The sequence below is a fragment of the Microcaecilia unicolor genome, chromosome 9 (genome assembly GCF_901765095.1).
Source record: "Microcaecilia unicolor chromosome 9, aMicUni1.1, whole genome shotgun sequence".
NCBI lineage: Eukaryota > Metazoa > Chordata > Amphibia > Gymnophiona > Siphonopidae > Microcaecilia > Microcaecilia unicolor.
In genome coordinates, this window is record NC_044039.1 from 39,619,557 (window position 1) to 39,639,277 (window position 19,721).

The 19,721-nt window shown below is 44.0% G+C and overlaps 1 protein-coding gene across 1 annotated transcript in view; it reads right to left on the minus strand.

Moving 5' to 3' along the window:
- LOC115478017 (cat eye syndrome critical region protein 2-like) overlaps positions 1 to 19,721 on the minus strand; it is a 321,056-nt gene that overhangs the window by 16,226 nt on the left and 285,109 nt on the right. The window contains exons 15-17 of the mRNA XM_030215212.1: positions 19,319 to 19,447; positions 17,004 to 17,814; positions 12,110 to 13,544 (exon numbers count right to left, since the gene is read on the minus strand). Coding sequence (XP_030071072.1) covers positions 12,110 to 13,544; positions 17,004 to 17,814; positions 19,319 to 19,447 — 2,375 coding nt within the window. The remainder of the gene's footprint in view (positions 1 to 12,109; positions 13,545 to 17,003; positions 17,815 to 19,318; positions 19,448 to 19,721) is intronic.

Genomic DNA, 19,721 nt, shown 5'->3' on the forward strand with positions numbered 1-19,721 from the left:
TTACAGACAATTTGATTTAACTAAACTTAAATGGATCAAAATTGAAAATGTAATACAAATAATAATTAAAAAAAAAACTGTATAAAAATTGGAGTCAAATTTTAGGTGTGATTCTATAGAACAGAAAGGCTTATGAAATTTTATTAAACCTCCCTGTACGTTATTGTTTGGGTGTCTTGTCATAACTTTAGAATGGCTAAATCTAACAGTGGTGGTGGTGGCGGCAGAGATGGCAACTCACTATTTCACTTTTCAAAGTTGGTAATTTGTGAAAATACAGTGATGAAGCTAGCAGGGTTCTCCTATTTCCCCCCTCCCACACCTAACTTTGAAACAGATGGACCCAGCTCTACTAAACTTTGGTGGGACATCAAATTTTCCATTGTACAGAGTTGGTGAGTGATTTAGCTGGACAAAGCCAGCTTTAGGTTGACACCCTTCTTGCTATCTTTCACATCTTTCATTGCTTCACATCCCCTCTCCTCCATCCCACCCGTCATAAGTCCATTTGCATTACCTATTTTTACCTCAGCTTTCCATCTCTCACTCACACCTCCTCAACCATCCCTCCCATTTCACACATCTTCCCAGCTTATTTTTCTCTCTAGGTCTTTCCATCACTCCCTAGACTCTCATTTATATCTTTATGAATAATATTATTATTAATAATAATCATGGAGTCAATATTTAGCCAGCGGTGGTGAGCATTTTGTTGACCGCCGCTGGCGTTATTCCTGGATATTCAATGCCGGGTCACATCCAGGCTTTGGTGCTGAATATTTGGTTTATGCAGCACTGGTTAAGACATGGCTGCTTAAGCCAATATTCAGAACTTAAGTGGCCACAAATATTGGCACTTAACCGGCCAAGTGCCAAAACTGCCCCCAGAATGCCACCAAAATAGCTGGCTTTCACTTAAGTGCTAACTACTAATTTTCAGCGGCAATAACTGGTTAAGTGGCACTGAAAATTAGGAGATAGCAGCCGTTTCTGGCCAGTTAAATCATTTTGAATATCCACCATACTGTTGTACAATGTGCCCCTACTTCAAAGAGCTTTAAGTGTGTATGTGAGGCAGTGGAAGACTAATAGAATTAAATGACTTGGCCAAGGTCACAAACAGCGTCAGTAGCAGATGTAAGATTTGAACCCTGACTTTCTAGGTTCTTCATAACCTCTATGTCTTATGTACTCATCTCCTTTGTTGCCTTCATCCCATCACCAATCTCAGCCCCTTTCCTGTTACACACATCCTGTCTCCATTTCTACATCCTTCACCCCTTCCATAGCTCCTCCTTCTAATCCATCCTCTCTCACATCTCCAAAGCACTCTTACCACTGCCTTGTACTTTCTTCCCAGATATTCAGGTTCAAAATACATCTATCAGGCCATTCTGTAAGTTCCCACTGAATCCACCATTCACAGTTATCTCCCCCGATCCAATGCCATCTAAATCCTTGTTCTCTCCTCCAATCCAGTTTTCAAAGTCGTTCCATCTGCGTCATGGGGACGCCCCACATCACTTTCCATTCCTGCCTATTTTCCTCACCTTGCATCTCTTCCTACCCCCTTCATAATAACCATAATGGGTCAGACCAATGCTTCATCTAGACCAGTATCCTGCTTCCAACAGTGGCTAATTCAGGTTACAAGTACTTGGCAGAATTCCAAACAGTGGCAAGATTCGTGCTACTGATCCCAGGGACAAGCAATGGCTTTCCCCATGTCTATCTCAATATCAGACTAGAGACTTTTCCTCTAGAAACTTGTCCAAACCTTTTTTAAACCCAGAAACACTAACTGCTGATACTACATCTGCTGGCAATGAGTTCCCGAGCTCAAATATTCGTTGAGTGATAAAATATTTCCTCCTGGTCATTTTAAGAGTAGTACACTTCCTTGAGTGTTCCCTAGTCTTTGTACTTTTTAAAAGAGTAAAGAATCAATTTAGATTTACCCATTCTACATCACTCAGTATTTTGTAGACCTCTATCATATCCCCCCTCAGTCATCTTTTTTCCAAGCTGAAGAGTCCTAACCTCTTGAGCCTTTCCCTCATATGAGAGAAGTTCAATCCCCTTAATCATTTTGGTTTCCCTACTTTGAACCTTTTCTAATTCTGTTATATCTTTACTAAGATACAGCAACCAGAATTTCACACAATATTCAAGGTGTGGTCGCACCATGGAGCGATACAGAAGTACATAAGCCTTTCCTCATAGGGAAGTTGTCCCATCCCCTTTATCATTTTCATCACCCTTCTCTGTACCTTTTCTAATTCCACTATATCTTTTTTGAGATGCGGTGACCAGGATTGCACACAATATTCAAGGTGTGGTTGTACCATGATGTGATACAACGGCATCATAACATCCTTATTTTTATTTTCCATTCCTTTTCTAATAATACTTAACATTCTATTTGCTTTCTTTGCCTCCGCAGCACACTGAAAAGAGGGTTTCAAAGTATTGTCAACGATGACTCCTAGATCCTTTTCCTGGTTTGTGACTCCTAATGCAGTCCCTTGCATCATGTAGCCATAGTTCAGGTTCCTGTTTCCCACATGCATCACTGCACTTGCTCACAACAAACATCATCTAGCATTTTGATGCCCAGTTGTCCAGTCTCCCATTTTTCTTCCAAATTTTCACAATTCTCTTGCGATTTAACAACTTGGAATAATTTTGTGTCGTCGGCAAATGTAATTACCTCACTAGTTATTCCCATATCTAGATCATTTATAAATATGTTAAAAAGCAGCAGTCCCAACACAGACCCCTGCGGAACCCCACTATCTACCCTTCTCCATTGAGAATACTGACCATTTAACCCTACTCTCTGTTTTCTATCTTTTAACCAGTTTTTAATCCACAATAGAACACTACCGCCTATCCCATGACTATCCATTTCCCTCTGGAGTCTTTCATGAGGTATTCTGTCAAATGCCTTTTGAAAAGCCAGATACATAATATTGATCGGCTCACCTATCCAAACGTTTGTTCACACATTCAAAGAAATGTAGTAGATTGGTGAGGCAAGATTTCCCTTCACTAAATCCACGTTGGCTTTGTCTCATTAATCCATGCTTTTGAATATGCTCTGTAAATTTGTTCTTTATAATAGTCTCTACCATTTTGCCTGGCGTTGACATCAGGCTCACAGATCTGTAATTTCACGGATCACCTCTGGAACCCTTTTTAACAATCGACGTTATCGCTGAACATGAGTTCTAAGCCTAATAAAAAGGGGGGCTTGTTGCAGCAGAGTTTTGAAGCTCATCTGTGGATGGACGCATCATGCACAAAAGACTTGTTCCTGGTCATAAGGAGACTTCGGGCTTTCGCTGCAATGGGCCTCCTGGCTGATAAGATAAGGGCCTGAAATTCCTGACCAGTGATGTTGTATGTATAGTGTATTATTGATTCTTTTCCTGGTCTAAGAACTCTTAGCATTGCTTAGATGTAGAGACCAGTGATGTAATGATTGTTTATAGATAGGTACTGTTTCTTTTCAGTTATATAGCTAATCATTGTGTGTGTGTGTATATATATATATATATATATATATATATATATATATACAGTGGGGGAAATAAGTATTTGATCCCTTGCTGATTTTGTAAGTTTGCCCACTGACAAAGACATGAGCAGCCCATAATTGAAGGGTAGGTTATTGGTAACAGTGAGAGATAGCACATCACAAATTAAATCCGGAAAATCACACTGTGGAAAGTATATGAATTTATTTGCATTCTGCAGAGGGAAATAAGTATTTAATCCCTCTGGCAAACAAGACCTAATACTTGGTGGCAAAACCCTTGTTGGCAAGCACAGCGGTCAGACGTCTTCTGTAGTTGATGATGAGGTTTGCACACATGTCAGGAGGAATTTTGGTCCACTCCTCTTTGCAGATCATCTCTAAATCATTAAGAGTTCTGGGCTGTCGCTTGGCAACTCGCAGCTTCAGCTCCCTCCATAAGTTTTCAATGGGATTAAGGTCTGGTGACTGGCTAGGCCACTCCATGACCCTAATGTGCTTCTTCCTGAGCCACTCCTTTGTTGCCTTGGCTGTATGTTTTGGGTCATTGTCGTGCTGGAAGACCCAGCCACGACCCATTTTTAAGGCCCTGGCGGAGGGAAGGAGGTTGTCACTCAGAATTGTACGGTACATGGCCCCATCCATTCTCCCATTGATGCGGTGAAGTAGTCCTGTGCCCTTAGCAGAGAAACACCCCCAAAACATAACATTTCCACCTCCATGCTTGACAGTGGGGACGGTGTTCTTTGGGTCATAGGCAGCATTTCTCTTCCTCCAAACACGGCGAGTTGAGTTCATGCCAAAGAGCTCAATTTTTGTCTCATCTGACCACAGCACCTTCTCCCAATCACTCTCGGCATCATCCAGGTGTTCACTGGCAAACTTCAGACGGGCCGTCACATGTGCCTTCCGGAGCAGGGGGACCTTGCGGGCACTGCAGGATTGCAATCCGTTATGTCGTAATGTGTTACCAATGGTTTTCGTGGTGACAGTGGTCCCAGCTGCCTTGAGATCATTGACAAGTTCCCCCCTTGTAGTTGTAGGCTGATTTCTAACCTTCCTCATGATCAAGGATACCCCACGAGGTGAGATTTTGCGTGGAGCCCCAGATCTTTGTCGATTGACAGTCATTTTGTACTTCTTCCATTTTCTTACTATGGCACCAACAGTTGTCTCCTTCTCGCCCAGCGTCTTACTGATGGTTTTGTAGCCCATTCCAGCCTTGTGCAGGTGTATGATCTTGTCCCTGACATCCTTAGACAGCTCCTTGCTCTTGGCCATTTTGTAGAGGTTAGAGTCTGACTGATTCACTGAGTCTGTGGACAGGTGTCTTTCATACAGGTGACCATTGCCGACAGCTGTCTGTCATGCAGGTAACGAGTTGATTTGGAGCATCTACCTGGTCTGTAGGGGCCAGATCTCTTACTGGTTGGTGGGGGATCAAATACTTATTTCCCTCTGCAGAATGCAAATAAATTCATATACTTTCCACAATGTGATTTTCCGGATTTAATTTGTGATGTGCTATCTCTCACTGTTACCAATAACCTACCCTTCAATTATGGGCTGCTCATGTCTTTGTCAGTGGGCAAACTTACAAAATCAGCAAGGGATCAAATACTTATTTCCCCCACTGTATATATATATAGTTTAATCATTGTATATATCTTAATCATTGTAGATTTTAGAACCTCTAATAAAGGTCTCATTTACCTAATATGAATCCAAAAGAATCCACAGTAATTACTATGTAGTCTGTGTTAGTGAAGCAGGCTGTAAAAATCCATAGCAGTACAGTCATCTAGCAGTCCAACCCAGGGGCGTAGCCAGACAGCAGATTTTGGGTGGGCTTAGGTAAGAAGTGGGTGGGCAGCAAGTGTTCTCCACCGCTCCAAAAAAATATCTCGGCTGGTGGAAAAATGCTTCTCTCCATCTTGGCAGTCTGCAGCAGACACGTGCTGAAAACTGAGCATGCGTAGGTGCCAGTATCGTGGACAGCAGCATTTTCGTTACCATCAGGGGGAAGTCTTCAGCTGGTAGAGATTGGGATCCCCACCAGCTACTGCTAAACGTATACTACTGTTGGGTGGGCCTGAGCCCTATGTGGGTGGGCCCTGGCCCACCCAGGCCCACCTGTGGCTACGCCACTGGTCCAACCGATTCTTTTGCCAGCTTCTTGTTTTTAATACACCTAAAAAAGTTTTTACTATGTGTTTTTGCCTCCAGTGCAATCTTCTTTTCAAAGTCTCTCTTTGCCTTCCTTATCAGTGCTTTGAATTTGAATTGTCATTTTTTTCACAGTTTCTTATTATTTTCAGTTGGACCCTTCTTCCATTTTCTGAAGGATTTTCTTTTAGCTCTAATAGCTTCCTTCACCTCACTTTTTAACCATGCTGGCTGTCGTTTGGTCTTCTTTCCTCCTTTTTAATACACGGAATATATTTGGCCTGGGCTTCCAGGATGGTATTTTTGAACAGAATCCACGCCTGATGTAAATTTTTGACCTTCGCAGTTGCTCCTCTAAGTTTTTTTTTTCACCGTTCTTCATTTCATCATAGTCTCCTTTTTGAAAGTTAAATGCTAACGTATTGGATTTCCGGTGTGTACTTACTCCAAAGCCGATATCAAATCTGATCATATTATGATCACTGTTATCTACAGGCCCCAGCTCCATTACCTCCTGCACTAGATTATTCGCTCCACTAAGGACTAGATCTAGAATTATTCCTCCTCTTGTTGGCTCTTGAACCAGCTGCTCCATAAAGCAGTCCTTGATGCCATCAAGGGATTTCACCTCTCTAGCATGCACTGATGTTACATTTATCCAGTTAATATCGGGGTAATTGAAATCACCCATTATTATCTTATTCCCCAGTTTGTTAGCCTTCCTAATTTTTATCTTTGAAAGATACCTTATTCTGAACCGTGCGCTTTTGAGCGACTGTCGGCCTTCCCCCCATTTCTAGTTTAAAAGCTGCTCTATCTCCTTTTTAAATGCTGATGCCAGCAGCTTGGTCCCACCCTGGTTAAGGTGGAGCCCATCCTTTTGGAATAGGCTCCCCCTTCTCCAGAATGTTGCCCAATTCCTAACAAACCTAAAACCCTCCCCTGCACCATCGTCTCATCCACACATTGAGACTCTGGAGCTCTGCCTGTCTCTTGGGCCCTGTGCATGGAATGGGGAGCATTTCTGAAAATGCTACCCTGGAGGATCTGGATTTCAGCTTTCTACCTAGGAGCCTAAATTTGGCTTCCAGAACCTCCCTTCCACATTTTCCTATGTCACTGGTACCCACATGTACAAAGACAGCTGGATCCTCCCCAGACTATCTAAAATCCTATCTAGGTAAGGCATGAGATCTGCTATCTTCACACCAGACAGGCAAGTCACCAGGCGATCCAACCACCCAGCTATCTACATGCCTAATAATCAAATCACCAATTACAACAGCAGTCCTAACCCTTCCCTCCTGTGCAGAAACTCCTGCAGACACATCCTTGGTACGAGAGGATAGTACATCCCCTGGTGGGCTGGTCCTGGCTACAGGATTATTTCCAACTTCACCAGGGTGATGTTCTCCTTTTAGGAGGCCTCTATCCTCCAAGGCAGCACAAGGGCTGCCAGACTGGAGGTGGGACTTCTCTACAATGTCCCTGTAGATCTCATCTATGTACCTCTCTGTCTCCCTCAGCTCCTCTAGCCTCAAGAGAATGGACTCGTTCTTTGAGAGCTAGGAGCTCTTTGCATTGAGCACACACATATAACCTCACACCAACTGGGAGATAATCACACATGTGACACTCAATGCAAAAGACTGGATTGCTTCCCTCTCACTACTGGACTGCTGTCTACATCTTAGTATTATAGAGGTGTTTAATTAAAACTTCTTCAGGTACTAGGGGTATTAGATGAATATAAAGAGCCATAAGATTACATGGTATAATGTGTAATTTATTTAGTGTTTGCTTCCCAGAAACTAATCAAATGTAATTAAAACTAATGAAAATGTAATTACAACTCTAATGAAAACAATCATCTTGAAATCCTAATTAGAATAATAACTATAAATGAAGAGTTGTGAAGGGGGTGGGAATGAAGACTAAACTAGATCCTGCTGTGCCTGGTAGAAGCTGTTAATGCTGTGGTACAAAGTTTAAGTTTTAAAACTAGGGAGAAAAGGGTATAGAGACTAGTTGAAAAAGTTTGCTTTTTCTTTCATTTTTTTTTATTCTGCCTATCGATAACCTACAATTTCTCCTTTAAACCCCAATCTTTAAGTTCCCAAAGCACAAAGCAAAATAATGTTCTCTTACTAGAGAAATATCCTCTTTTCTCAGAAATAAAGTTAAGTGGGACCTTCCCTCTCTATATAGTTTTGATTCTAAGGGGACTGCTTCAAACAAACCCTTTGAAGCTAACTCAGTAATCAGATTTCCCTCAGCAACCTTCCAAATATTCTACTTCCTCACACCTTAATGAACACCTAATTCAGGTCAGTAGCAGTGCTACCTCTCCAGCAGCCAGAAAATAACTGTCTTTTAGGATAGAATCTGAGCCTTGCTACTATCCTTTTTAAAGTTCTTTGGCTGTTAAGTTTCTACCTCTAGAAAAAGTTTCAGTTTAAAACTATGGGAAAAGGGTTGTATACTATGGAAACTAGTTAATAAATGCTTGCTCCTCTCTTTATAATGAATTATAATATTCTTGGTCTTATTTTCTCTTTCCTAATAATTCCTAGCATTCTGTTTGCTTTTTTGGCTACTGCCACACATTAGGCAGAAGAATTCAGTGTATTGTCCACGGTGACACCTAGATCTTTTTCTTGAGTGCTGATGGCTGTGTTCTCATGTGATATAGATCTAGCTTGTTTTCTAGACCAATTTCCTCAAATTCTATCTATTGCACCAATTTCAGTGCAGAAATCGCAGCATATCTTAATTGGTTCACTAGCTAATTAGCGCTGTTAATTGGACACTAAAGCAATTATCAGCAGTGATGATCCTATGTCGCCTGCCACCCGGGGCGGATCGCCGATGCGCACCCACCCCTGGGTGCAGCACGACACCCCCCCCCGGCGCATCAACCCCCTCCCCCGGGCTGCATTCTTAGCTGCTGGGAGTTAACCTGTTCCGGGGCAGAGGGAGCAGGGAACCAGCGGAGCCGAAAGGCGTGCAGCTGCTCTCTGCACCCTCCAGCAGCGTGTACCTGGGGTGGACCGCTCCCACCCCCCTGCCCTTGGGTACACCGTTAATTATCAGCACTAATTGGCATTACGATTTACAAGCACAACTCGCTAAGCATATTCTGTAGCGTGGTGTGCCTAAATTCTAAGTCACATAGTTGAAAAGGGGGTGTTGAAATGGACGGGGCATGGGCATTTCTAAAAATCTACTCTGCGCTTAATTTAGGTTTCAGGATTTACGCCAAGTGAAACACGGCCTAAATGCACGTGGCCATATTTGATTGCGTGGCGAGGCGCTCAGCATATTCTATATACCACGCAGAAATTTAAGCCTATTCTATAAAATTTAGGCATACTTTAGAGAATACGCCTAGGTGTATTGTTTTACCACGTGGATTTTTCAAGCGCCATATATAGAATCTAGCCCATTGTTCATGCACGTTTGTAGGTATGTAATTTCATATATTTTTATTGGCACAACTTTTCTTGTCAGCACTTTTTATATGGTGACAGTTTGTGGTGAACATTTGTCACTTGTCATTGTATTTGAATTTTACATCTGTTATGATTGGGGTCAGAACCCCTCTCAAACTTACCTCTTTCCTGGGGGTCAGCTTCTTAGCTGGCTTCTGTTTCTTTTGACTGTCCTTTCTGAGCTGGCTCTGTCTCTCTGTGCTGGCAGCTTCCAGCAGCATGGGGTTAATTGTTTCACTTTACTACAGCTGTATGGGTGGACTGAGTTAGCTCTACCTCTCTTTGGGTGTACTGGCTTCAAGTGCTTCACGGTGTTGCATTGGTGTGGGTTGGGCCTCTCTGGGTCAGTGTGCTTTTGCCTAGGTCTAAGGAGTGTGACATCATCAGGGAGGGCCTTGATAAGGAAGTGGTGTTGTTTCCTTCAGAGCCTTTGCAACGGTGGTGTTTGCTTTAGGTAGGGTGGTGCAGTGTGCACTTCTGACTTTGTGTCTAGTTTCCCTGCTTGCTTTTGCTAAGGGCCAGGTTAGTGTTAGTGCAGTGTGCACTGGTGACTGTGTGTTTAGCTTTCCTGCTTTTCCCTTGTGGTTCCCCTGCTTTTCCCTCTTGGTTTTGGAAGCATTGCTGTGTGTAGGGCTTTGGAAGCTCTGTTGCTGATAGAAGTACTTCAGGGTTTGGTGTTGTTAGGAACACTGCAGAGTTTGCTGTTAGAAGTACTTCTGGTGTTTGTGCTATTGGGAGCATTGCAGTCTTTGCTGTTGGTGTTTGGTGCTTAGAAGCACTTTTGGCTTATGTGTTAGCTTCCCTGCTTTTTCCTTGTGGCTCCCCTGTCTTCCCTTTTAGTGCTACCGTGTTTCCCCGAATATAAGACACTGTCTTATATTAATTTTTGCACCCAAAAAGGCACTAGGTCTTATTTTCAGGGGAGGTCTTAGTATTTCGGGGAAACACGGTTGGCCCGCCCACCTTCCCTCCTTCGCTCCTGCAACTACCGGTAACCCCCCACCCGAGGTCGCCCCCCCCACCCGAGATGGCGCTCCCACCCGAAGTCGCCGGACCCCACCCCCATCCGTCGCTCCGAAACTAACTTGAACTTAAGCCTCCTTTCACTTTCCTTCCAGTTCGCAGGAGCAGCAGGGCAGGCCTCTCCTTCCTTCCATGCCCCACCCTCGCCTGACGTTACGTTACGTCAGGCGAGGGCGGGACACGGAAGGAAGGCGTGGCCTGCCCTCCTACTGCTGCTTGCTGCGAACTGGAAGGAAAGTGAAAGGAGACTTAAGTTCAGGTTAGTTTCGGAGCGACGGAGGGGGGTGGGGTCCGACGACTTCGGGTGGGGGCGCCATCTCGGGTGGGGGGGCGACCTCGGGTGGGGGGTTAGTTTTGGAGCGATGGAGGGGGCGACCCTACTTACCGGCAAAAGAAAAACTTTGCTAGGCCTTACTTTCGGGGGAGGCCTTATATTTTCCAAGGGCACCAAAAACCTCGGTAGGTCTTATTTTATGGGGATGCCCTATTTTCGGGGAAACACGGTAGGAGCTCTTCTGGTTGCTTGCCAGAGTAGTGCTTAGGAAGCACCTTGTTAGTTTTGTATCTAGCTTGCTAGAGCAGTGCTTAGGTAGCTTGTTAGTTTTGTGTTTAGCTTGTTAGTGTAGAGCTCTGCTTGTAGCTTAGTAGCACCTGTGTTAGCTTTGTGTTTAGTTCCCTGCTCTGTTAGTTTAGGGCTTAGGAAGTCCCTTTCTTGAGCAGGGCTTAGGAGCTCCTGTTTAGTATAGGGCTTAGGAAGTCCTTCTGTCAGTTTCCTGTTAGGAACACTCCTGCTGGTTTAGGGCTTGGGAGCACGTAGATCAGTTTAGGTTTAGGAGTACTTCTGTTTCCAGTCCCGGTCCCTGTGTCATCCGGTATCCAGTAAGTCCTGCCGGCTACTCGAACCCAGGAGCTCAACTCCTGGGGGGCTTAGTAGCTAAGTGCAGGTGAAGCTGTGTGGACCAGTCCGGTGTGCTCCAGTCCGGTGTTCCAGTCCTATGTCCTCCAGTCCGGGGGATTCCAGTCCAGTGTTCCAGTCCTGTGTCCTCCAGTCCGGGGAATTCCAGTCCAGTGTTCCAGTCCGTGTGTTCCGGCTCGCTGGGCGGTGCCTGCAGTCCCTGCCGGTGTCGGTGTGCTTGCCCAGTGTTGGTTGGTGGGTTTTGCCTGCTGCTGTCGCTCCTTGTCAGCAGCCCAAGGGCTCATGTTTGCTCCAGAGCCCGGCCCCGCGGGCTCTGAACCTGGGAACCTGACAACATCCATATGTATGTTTGATGTAAGTTGTCATTCATATAGATTTTGTTCAGTTTTTTTTTCACAGCTATTAGGAATACAGCCAAGACAAGTAATCTTATATGAAATATTTGGGAAGCTATCTCCAAAGTTGGTGGTTGTTAATTCAAGGGATCAAAATGTTTATGAAAACGTTTGTGATGTTTGATGGAGGAAATATATTTTAAAGCACGTTATTTATGTTGTGCACTAAAATTTGAAAGGATAAATGATGGTGAGAGCTGTTATGATACATGAATAAAAAGTTAGCAATTTCATAGATTTTACTCTTAGGCCTTTGGTGGCCCTATTGAACATTCTTTCCTATTCACAAATATATAATCATTTAAAATTTATTCACGATATCACCCTTCATGCTTTACAGGGCAGGTTTTATATGACAACTATTTCAAATTAACCTGCCCGAGATTAGGTTTTTGTAATTTTGAAGAACATTAAAATAAGAGCAACACCCTCCCTTCTATCCAGTGCAGCCTCTAGCACTACCTATTACTTAAAGCCTCCCATACCCACCACAGATATGGCCAATTTTCCAATCTATTAACTCAACAGCAAAGATTGATGAAGAATAGCTTTTAGTTACTTGGATTGCGAAGACACTTACCCAACTGGTCGATAGATATCCTGGAATGAGCCCATGCTGCTCCTCTGTTCCATCATAATAGCCTGAAAGTGACCCCTGTTTTCTTCAAGACACCTATACATGGGACCTTCTTGAGCAAGACCATTCATCTGATTTGGGGGTGGATGATAAGGCTGGTGGGCAGAGGCTGGGGATGGATAAGACCTGGGATGGAAGGGATCAGCTGGATGCTGAGATGCATAAGGAGAGCCCTGCATCATTGAACTGTGGGATGGAAAACCAGTGGCATTAAAACACATGCCTGAATTCAGCATAGGAGCACCATAAATTAAGTCACTAGCTGCTAAAGCATTTTGTCTCTTAGTAGCTGCATTATGGTTATCCAGGTCAAGGAACTCTTTTGGGCTTTCTGGCCTTTCTTGTGACTCAGGCGATTTTCCCTCCAGCCCTACATCTTGCTGTTCATTTAGTGTTGCTATGGGCTTGCCATCCACTGGGCCAGGGGACACCAGAGTAGTACTTGATATTTCACAGCCTTGTAAACTAGCTGGAGTCCCCTGACTGAGAAAAGGTGTCCTTACTATAGGTGTTGGTTGAGCAGATGGATGACCAGCAGAGGTTGGTGGAGGCTGCACAGGCCTTTGCCAGTCTGGGTAGCCCTGTGGACTTGGATAGTATGAAGGTCTCTGATAGTGGTGATATGAAGGCTGAGGTGGAGGTTGAGGCAGCGAAGATGACTGATAAGGGTATGACACAGCCTGGTGGTGATGGTATCGAGGGAAGACTCCAGGGTGAAATTTGGGGTGATTAGGTTGAAATCCCTGAGGAGGAAAATGCTGGGGATGAGATACTGCAGGAGGTTTTCTTATTCCTGGGTTGAATGTTTGCAGTCCTGGGTTAACTTGGTAATGTCCTGACTTTGGATACTCCATGCCAGGCATATACAAAGGGGGGAAATGATTCACAGTAGAGCCACCCTGGGGGCTGGAGTCTACACTGGGAGTACTTTTACTTGGTCTTGCACAGGACAAAGTAGCTTCTGGCAAGGTTTTTCCACCATTGTTATGTGGCTTCTTTGCATCCACATTCTCCTCTTCTTCACAGCCACTTGGGGAGCTTTCATTGTTAGTATCAGATGGAGATGAAGGCCCCTCATGCTCTACCACCCTTTTATCTTTCATAGAAGGTTCCGTGGAGCTGCTAAATAAGCCTTTGACTTCAGCACCCCGCTCTTTTTTGGAGTTCCTGACAGGTTGAGCTTTGTCTCTCTCTGCCCCACCCATGTTTGCTACCCAGTTCCCAGATTTCCCCTCTGGTGGTGAACACTGGTTGGCGATGTCTGTTTCAATGACTTTCAGATGAGGTAGCAGTTTTGGGTGCATTTCCTTCAGTGCAATTGGGACACACTTCAGCTCCTTCTCCACCTGTGGCAGCTGCTTAACAGGGCAAGCAGCAGCTGCATTTTTTTTGTAACAGGAAAGAAAGAAAATTTACATTTAATAAATATTTTTCATTATACAAATGATAATATTTAGAGCTTTTTTTTTTTTTTAATATTTCATTAGATATTTCTATCACAATTGGTGCTTGTGAAAAGTCAGCAACTAGTTTTCTTCAGCATGGGTGGTGTCAGTATACCTACCAATGTGCAGGAGCCAGGGGCAGACTGATAGTGTTTATATTTATTAAAATCTTGATATACCGCCATATCTTCTAAAAGGTCATAGGCGCCCCATATAAGGGGCACCTTAACCTTCCTTTTCTCCCTGTGATCACTTGTGCGCCAGCTGGGCTGCTGTATTGCAATCTGCAGTGGCAGCAGCAACAACAAAAACAAACTGGGAAGTTCCCCTCCCCACCTGCCTAACATGCTGCCTCCCCGATTTGGTGGCGGCAAAGAAAAACTTTGTGTGTGGCGATAGAGCTCTATGCGCCACTGCTGTCTCTGCCGGTCCTCCACAAATAGGACATTACATCATAAGGGGTGGGACTAGCAGAGCTGGCAGAGGTGTGCAGAGCTCTATGGCCCCGCGCACAACTTCTGTTTCACTGCCATCACTGAATCGGGGAAGCAGCGGGTCAGGCAGGTGGGGAAGGGAAGTTCCTAGTTTGTTTTTCTTGTTATGGCCCAGCGGAGGTGTCTAAGGGGCTCGTGAATGGGTGGGGAGGAAAAGGAGAGAGACAGGACAATTGTTGGGGGGGGGGGGGGGGGGGGAGGAGAGCCAGAGCGGCAAAGGTGGATAGTGGGAGAGAAATGTGTAATGCTGGATGATGGGTGAGAGAGATGCTCATTGGATACAGGGGGTAGAGTGAGAGAGAGAGAGATAGAGAAGAGATCCTAGATGACTAAGAAGAGATGCAGCATGGCAGGGAGAGAGAGAGACAAAGGGTGATGTTGGGTGGCGGGGTGGGGGAGAAAGAGGATATCCTGGATGACTGGGGTAAGAGACAGAGATCCTGGATGGCTGGGGGGGGGGGGGGGGGGGGAAATCACACACATATATATAATAAGAACATAAGAATTGCCATATTGGGACAGACAGAAGGTCCATCAAGCCCAGCATCCTCTTTCCAACAGTGGCCAATTCAGGTTACAAGTACCTAGCAAGATCCCAAAACAGTACAATACATTTTATGCTGCTTATCCTAGAACACACACACACACACACACACACATACACACACACACAGGATATGCTTCATGGCTGGGGAAGATGGTGACATACACATGGCTGGTGGGGGTGGGGGGTAGAGAGGAGACACTACATGTCTTAGGGGAGTACACACACAAAGGAGATGCATGGCTGGGGGGAGGAGGGAGAGAGATATACACACAAACAGAGGAGATGCTGCATGGCTGAATGGGGACAGAGAGAGGAGATACGCTGTATGACTTGGGGAGAGGGAGACTAACACAGAGGAGATGCTGCATGGCTGGGAGGAGAGAGAGGAGACACTGCATGGCTTGGGGGAGAGGGAGACATACACACACACACACACACTGCTGTGTCAAAATGTGCCCCTACTGACACGGTATCCTAATCCTAAGGATTTAAATTTATCCTGCCACACCCCACCCTGCCCTCATCCCGCTCCACTTTAGCTTCCCCAAACATCTAAGTCACTGACCACCTATGGAGACCAAAACGGTTTACTTGAAAGTTAATAAATTAAAATTAAAAATGTATTTCTTTTTATTTGTTACATTTGTACCCCACATTTTCCCACCTATTTGCAGGCTCAATGTGGCTTACATAATACCGTAAAGGCATTTGCCAGTCGGTTGATAACAAATACAAGGTTGTATTGTGGTCGAATGAGGTAGGTATGTGTCAGGCACCTTGAAGGTCGAAGGGAATGAAGATTGTATATTGTCCAGTACGATCATTGGTTGAGCTGTGTTGCTGGGTGTGGGGATTTACGTTGGATCGGTGGGGTAAGCCTTTGTGAAGAGGTTGGTTTTTAGTGATTTTCTGAAGTTTAGATGGTCATGGATTATTTTTACAGCTTTTGGGAGTCTCTACTGTTGTGGGCCCTCAGGCACTGCCCTATTGTACCAATGGTCAGTCCGCCCCTGGCAGGAACCCTCTATTCTGGAGAGATCAGCTATAAAGGGCTGAAAGAGAGACTAGTTTGATCTTTACACTCATTTAATTCTGGACCTGTTTACTGAGAATGAAAAGTGTCAATTCCTAAACCACTGTGATGTGTGGGATTTTATTTTATTTTTGCTTAAAGTAACAGAAAACTGCCCACTAGAAGTATCATCTCTGCAACACACCCAGAGTGCCACCTCCACCAGATGGGCGATCTGAACCCACACTCCCCCCACATCACAGCATGCAGCACTACAACCTAAGCTGCACAGCCAGCTCCAGCTGGTAATTACTTCAAAATATCTCTAGCTTGAGCTGGATCTGAACCTGTCATGTAGAGGTGAAAGGCTCCATTTTACTTTGCCAACATAGAAGCTTTTGCTAACAGTATGAATACTGTTGCATAATTTATTTTACTGGTATAAGATTTGCTTCAAGGATTTGTTCCATAGTATTTGAATCTCTGAGCAATTATGCGCTACCCTTGAGAAGCCATGCTGGACTCTGATAAACCTATCAGCTAAATGCACCATGCATGCTTCCTGTCAAGTGATTCTTATGTTACATAATACTCTATTTTCTTTCTGTCTTCATTTGGCAGCCCACACGGCTTCCAGTCCTTCACTGCATGGAACTCGTACTAAGGTTCTCATGGTAACGTGGAGGACTACCCTACGTAGAAAATGATTTACAGCAGGAGTTCTCATCCTTTTTGCTTCTAAGGCTGTCCTCCCTACTGTAAACCTTTCCTGAAGCTCCCTTTCCCAATAGTACCACAAACACCAATATATTTCTATATATTAATTAATTATACGATTAAGCATCTGTTATTTATTTCATTTTTCAGTAGCTTTATCAGGTTTGGCAAACTGCCTGAAGCTTTCTCACAGACCTCCTGGTGGCTATGAATTCTTGGTTAAGAATCCTCTATTTAACAATTATTCCGTCTTCTGGTTCTCTTTGTCAGCATCTATCCATTTTTTAAAAATTCTAGTGTTAAGTGCTTGGTGCTCAGTAACTTGCTAGGTTAACATAAAGCATGTTTAGCAGCTCACTGCAAAACAAAGAGAAAGTCAGAGGAACAAGAACTACAAAACAATTGTCATAAACCAGCTTTACATATTTCAAAAGTGGCTTAAAATTGGTGCTGTTGCTCCCTAGTTTACAATACAGTTTTCAACATGGAACCTCCATAATCGCAGTCAGAATATGTGTATTATGACCTGGACATTAGGCTGCCAGGATGTTTGCCATATTGTACTGGTGGCATGATTATCACTTCACCCTGCATTAATTTATACTTTTAATTAAAAAAATACCTTGATCATTGTCCATTTCTTTCATTCCATTGCCAGTATCTTGTATGTTCCTGAAATCTGTGCCATTTTCCATGGCTTGCTCTGCAGGCTGTGCATTCACAGAAGCCACATGAGCCAGCTGCGGGAAGGGTCCCGGCAAATGTGGTGGAGGTGGTTGGCGGGGATGGTAAGGCATACCCGGTGGGCAGACACGTGAGGACAGTTGCTGCATAGCAATCATCTCAGGACTGTCCAGCATGGACTCTTCCTGTCCCCTCAATGACTGGGTGCTCATAAAGGAAGGATGTGCCATTCTGTGAGAAGTGGGTTTTGCACGTGATTGGAGGTACTCTGGAGGGGGAGCTGAATGAGGTAGAAAACTTGGTTGGTCGGTCCACTGGTTAGGAGGCATTGGAGGTCTTATCATCCTGGGGTCCATGATAGTTTTAAAGGAACGAGGCTGAAGCCCAGGACCAGGAGCTATTAGACTTTTTTCTGATGGTCCCATTAAAGTTGTGTCTATATTTCCTGGGCCCCCGTTCCACACAGGGGGAGTAGCCCTATTCATATATTTGTAGGGTCTGTACATCTGATTAGCTTGTACCTCAGAGTTCTCTGGGACAAGGGGTCTCACTGGAGGACCATCATGCTGTGAAGGAACAAAGCCCTGTGGGAACTGTGCTGGTGGATATATGCCACCCTCTGGTGTGGGGCCACACATCAACCTAGGTGGCACAGGGCCCGGACTTGGCCCTAATGAAGTCATGTGTGCTGGCCCTGTATATGTTGGCTTCTCTTCTGGTTTAGTAACTTGTTGCTCTCTACCTGGAGGCTGTGGAAGGGAGAAAAGAAATTACTATTACAGTACAGTATTTGTCTTTTTTTTTTTTTAATGCTTCCAAGGTATGTTATGTTTAAAAAGAAATTATGCAAAAGGAATCCATGTTTAACCATCTGGAAGCAAAAACAACAAGAAGGGATGGAAATTCACCATAATTAGCTTGCTCAAAGAAAATGGAAAAGAGTTCAAAAATCGAAAACATCTAGTTAGTATTTTTAAGAGAATGAACCCTCCCCAAAAAATCCCCATTGCTTTCCTATGGGAAGTAGTTAGAATATGTGGAATGTTGGTGGCCCTACATTTCAAAAGCTTTCCCACAGTAGTGGGAAACAGACTGAGAAAAATAAAAACGAAATTAGCTGAAACACCTCTCAAATTATATCCTACCTACTGTACATGAACTTAATTCACCTTGAGCTACAACTGTAAATGGCAAGAGCCAAATCCAATCCAATAAATAATTGGTCATGCAGTCTATACCCCTCATCCAAAAAGACATTCAAGATTTATCAAACCAGATCTCCTGAATGTCAGCACTGCCAGTGAACCAGCAGGTTGTTCCTATGAATGGAAGTCAAGTGAATAGTAATACCGTCTTTATATGGTCAAAAAAGCTTCAAAGCAACTGCATAACATTCATTAATCATATGAACTTAATCAGTACTTTTTAAAGTGTTATTTACCATCTTAGGCCCTCAAAAGAAGAAATTCCAGAAAGCAACTTGAATGTGTGTTTTTTTTAATTGTTATTTTTTAATTATTATAGAAACAAGTGCAATTCTAAACCACACATAAAATTATAACAAATATATCAACATACCTACACCTTCATCTGTATCCCAATACACTATGACAGGGGTCCTGTATTCTTATGGACACTATCAATATACACAAAATCTTACTAAACCTAACCCTACCTCCCAGCCCCTCCACCCTCCCCTTTCACTTACAAAAAATTTGTACTCAAGCACCATCATATATATGCCAATAGGACAAGAATAGTTCCAGCAGTACTTTCAAAGTCAGAAACATGATGGCAGATAAGGGCCAAATGGCCAATTCAGTCTGCCCATCCTTAAAAGCCACAATCTTCCCTTTCCCTGAGAGATCCCATGTGCCAGTCCCATGCTTTCTTAAAATTCAGACATAGTCCAACCACAGGGGGCTGGGGGGGAGGGGGTGTCATAGGTAGTAATGTTATTCTGCTCCGTTCTAGCGCAAATTAAGCCCTGAGAGTCTCTTACCCCTCTACAGATTCCCAAACGTAGCTGAGGATAAATGGCACTTGTGGCCATAATCTGCTGATCATCTATCTTTTCTAAGACCAAATCAAATGTCAGTAACTTTACAAACCACCCTGAGGGATAACGTTATGATTTGGTCAAAGAATGGTAAATTTACAATCCCTTTGCATAAAAGTGCAAAAAGCCCCAGAGCATGACTAAACAGCCAACCCCCCCACCCCCCCAATTACCTTCACATTATTTCTCTTTACCTGCATTGCAAAGTGCTGGTGCTGCTGAACTGGATCTCCTAGTTGAGATTCTGGCACTCTTGGTGAGCTGTAGAGATGAGCTGCATCAGAGCCTCTCGGGGCCATAAACATTCCAGGGACTGCCGGCCGCTGAATACCCAGAGTAGGGATAGGGAGAGAAAGAAGGGAAGGAGTGAACAGTGGTCGGTTTAGTATGATGAACAGGCTTAAGCAACTGAAAGCTGATGATATACTATCTGCAAAATCTGCAATTTGATAATCCTTCTTGGTTTGAAAGATGGTGACCTCTACTCTATTTTCAAAACCTTAGAAATCCAAACCTGGAAGTATTGTCATGTTTCCTATAGTCAAACCATTATCCCTAACTTTGAAGCTTTGAAGAAACATAAAAAAAAGTTGGTGA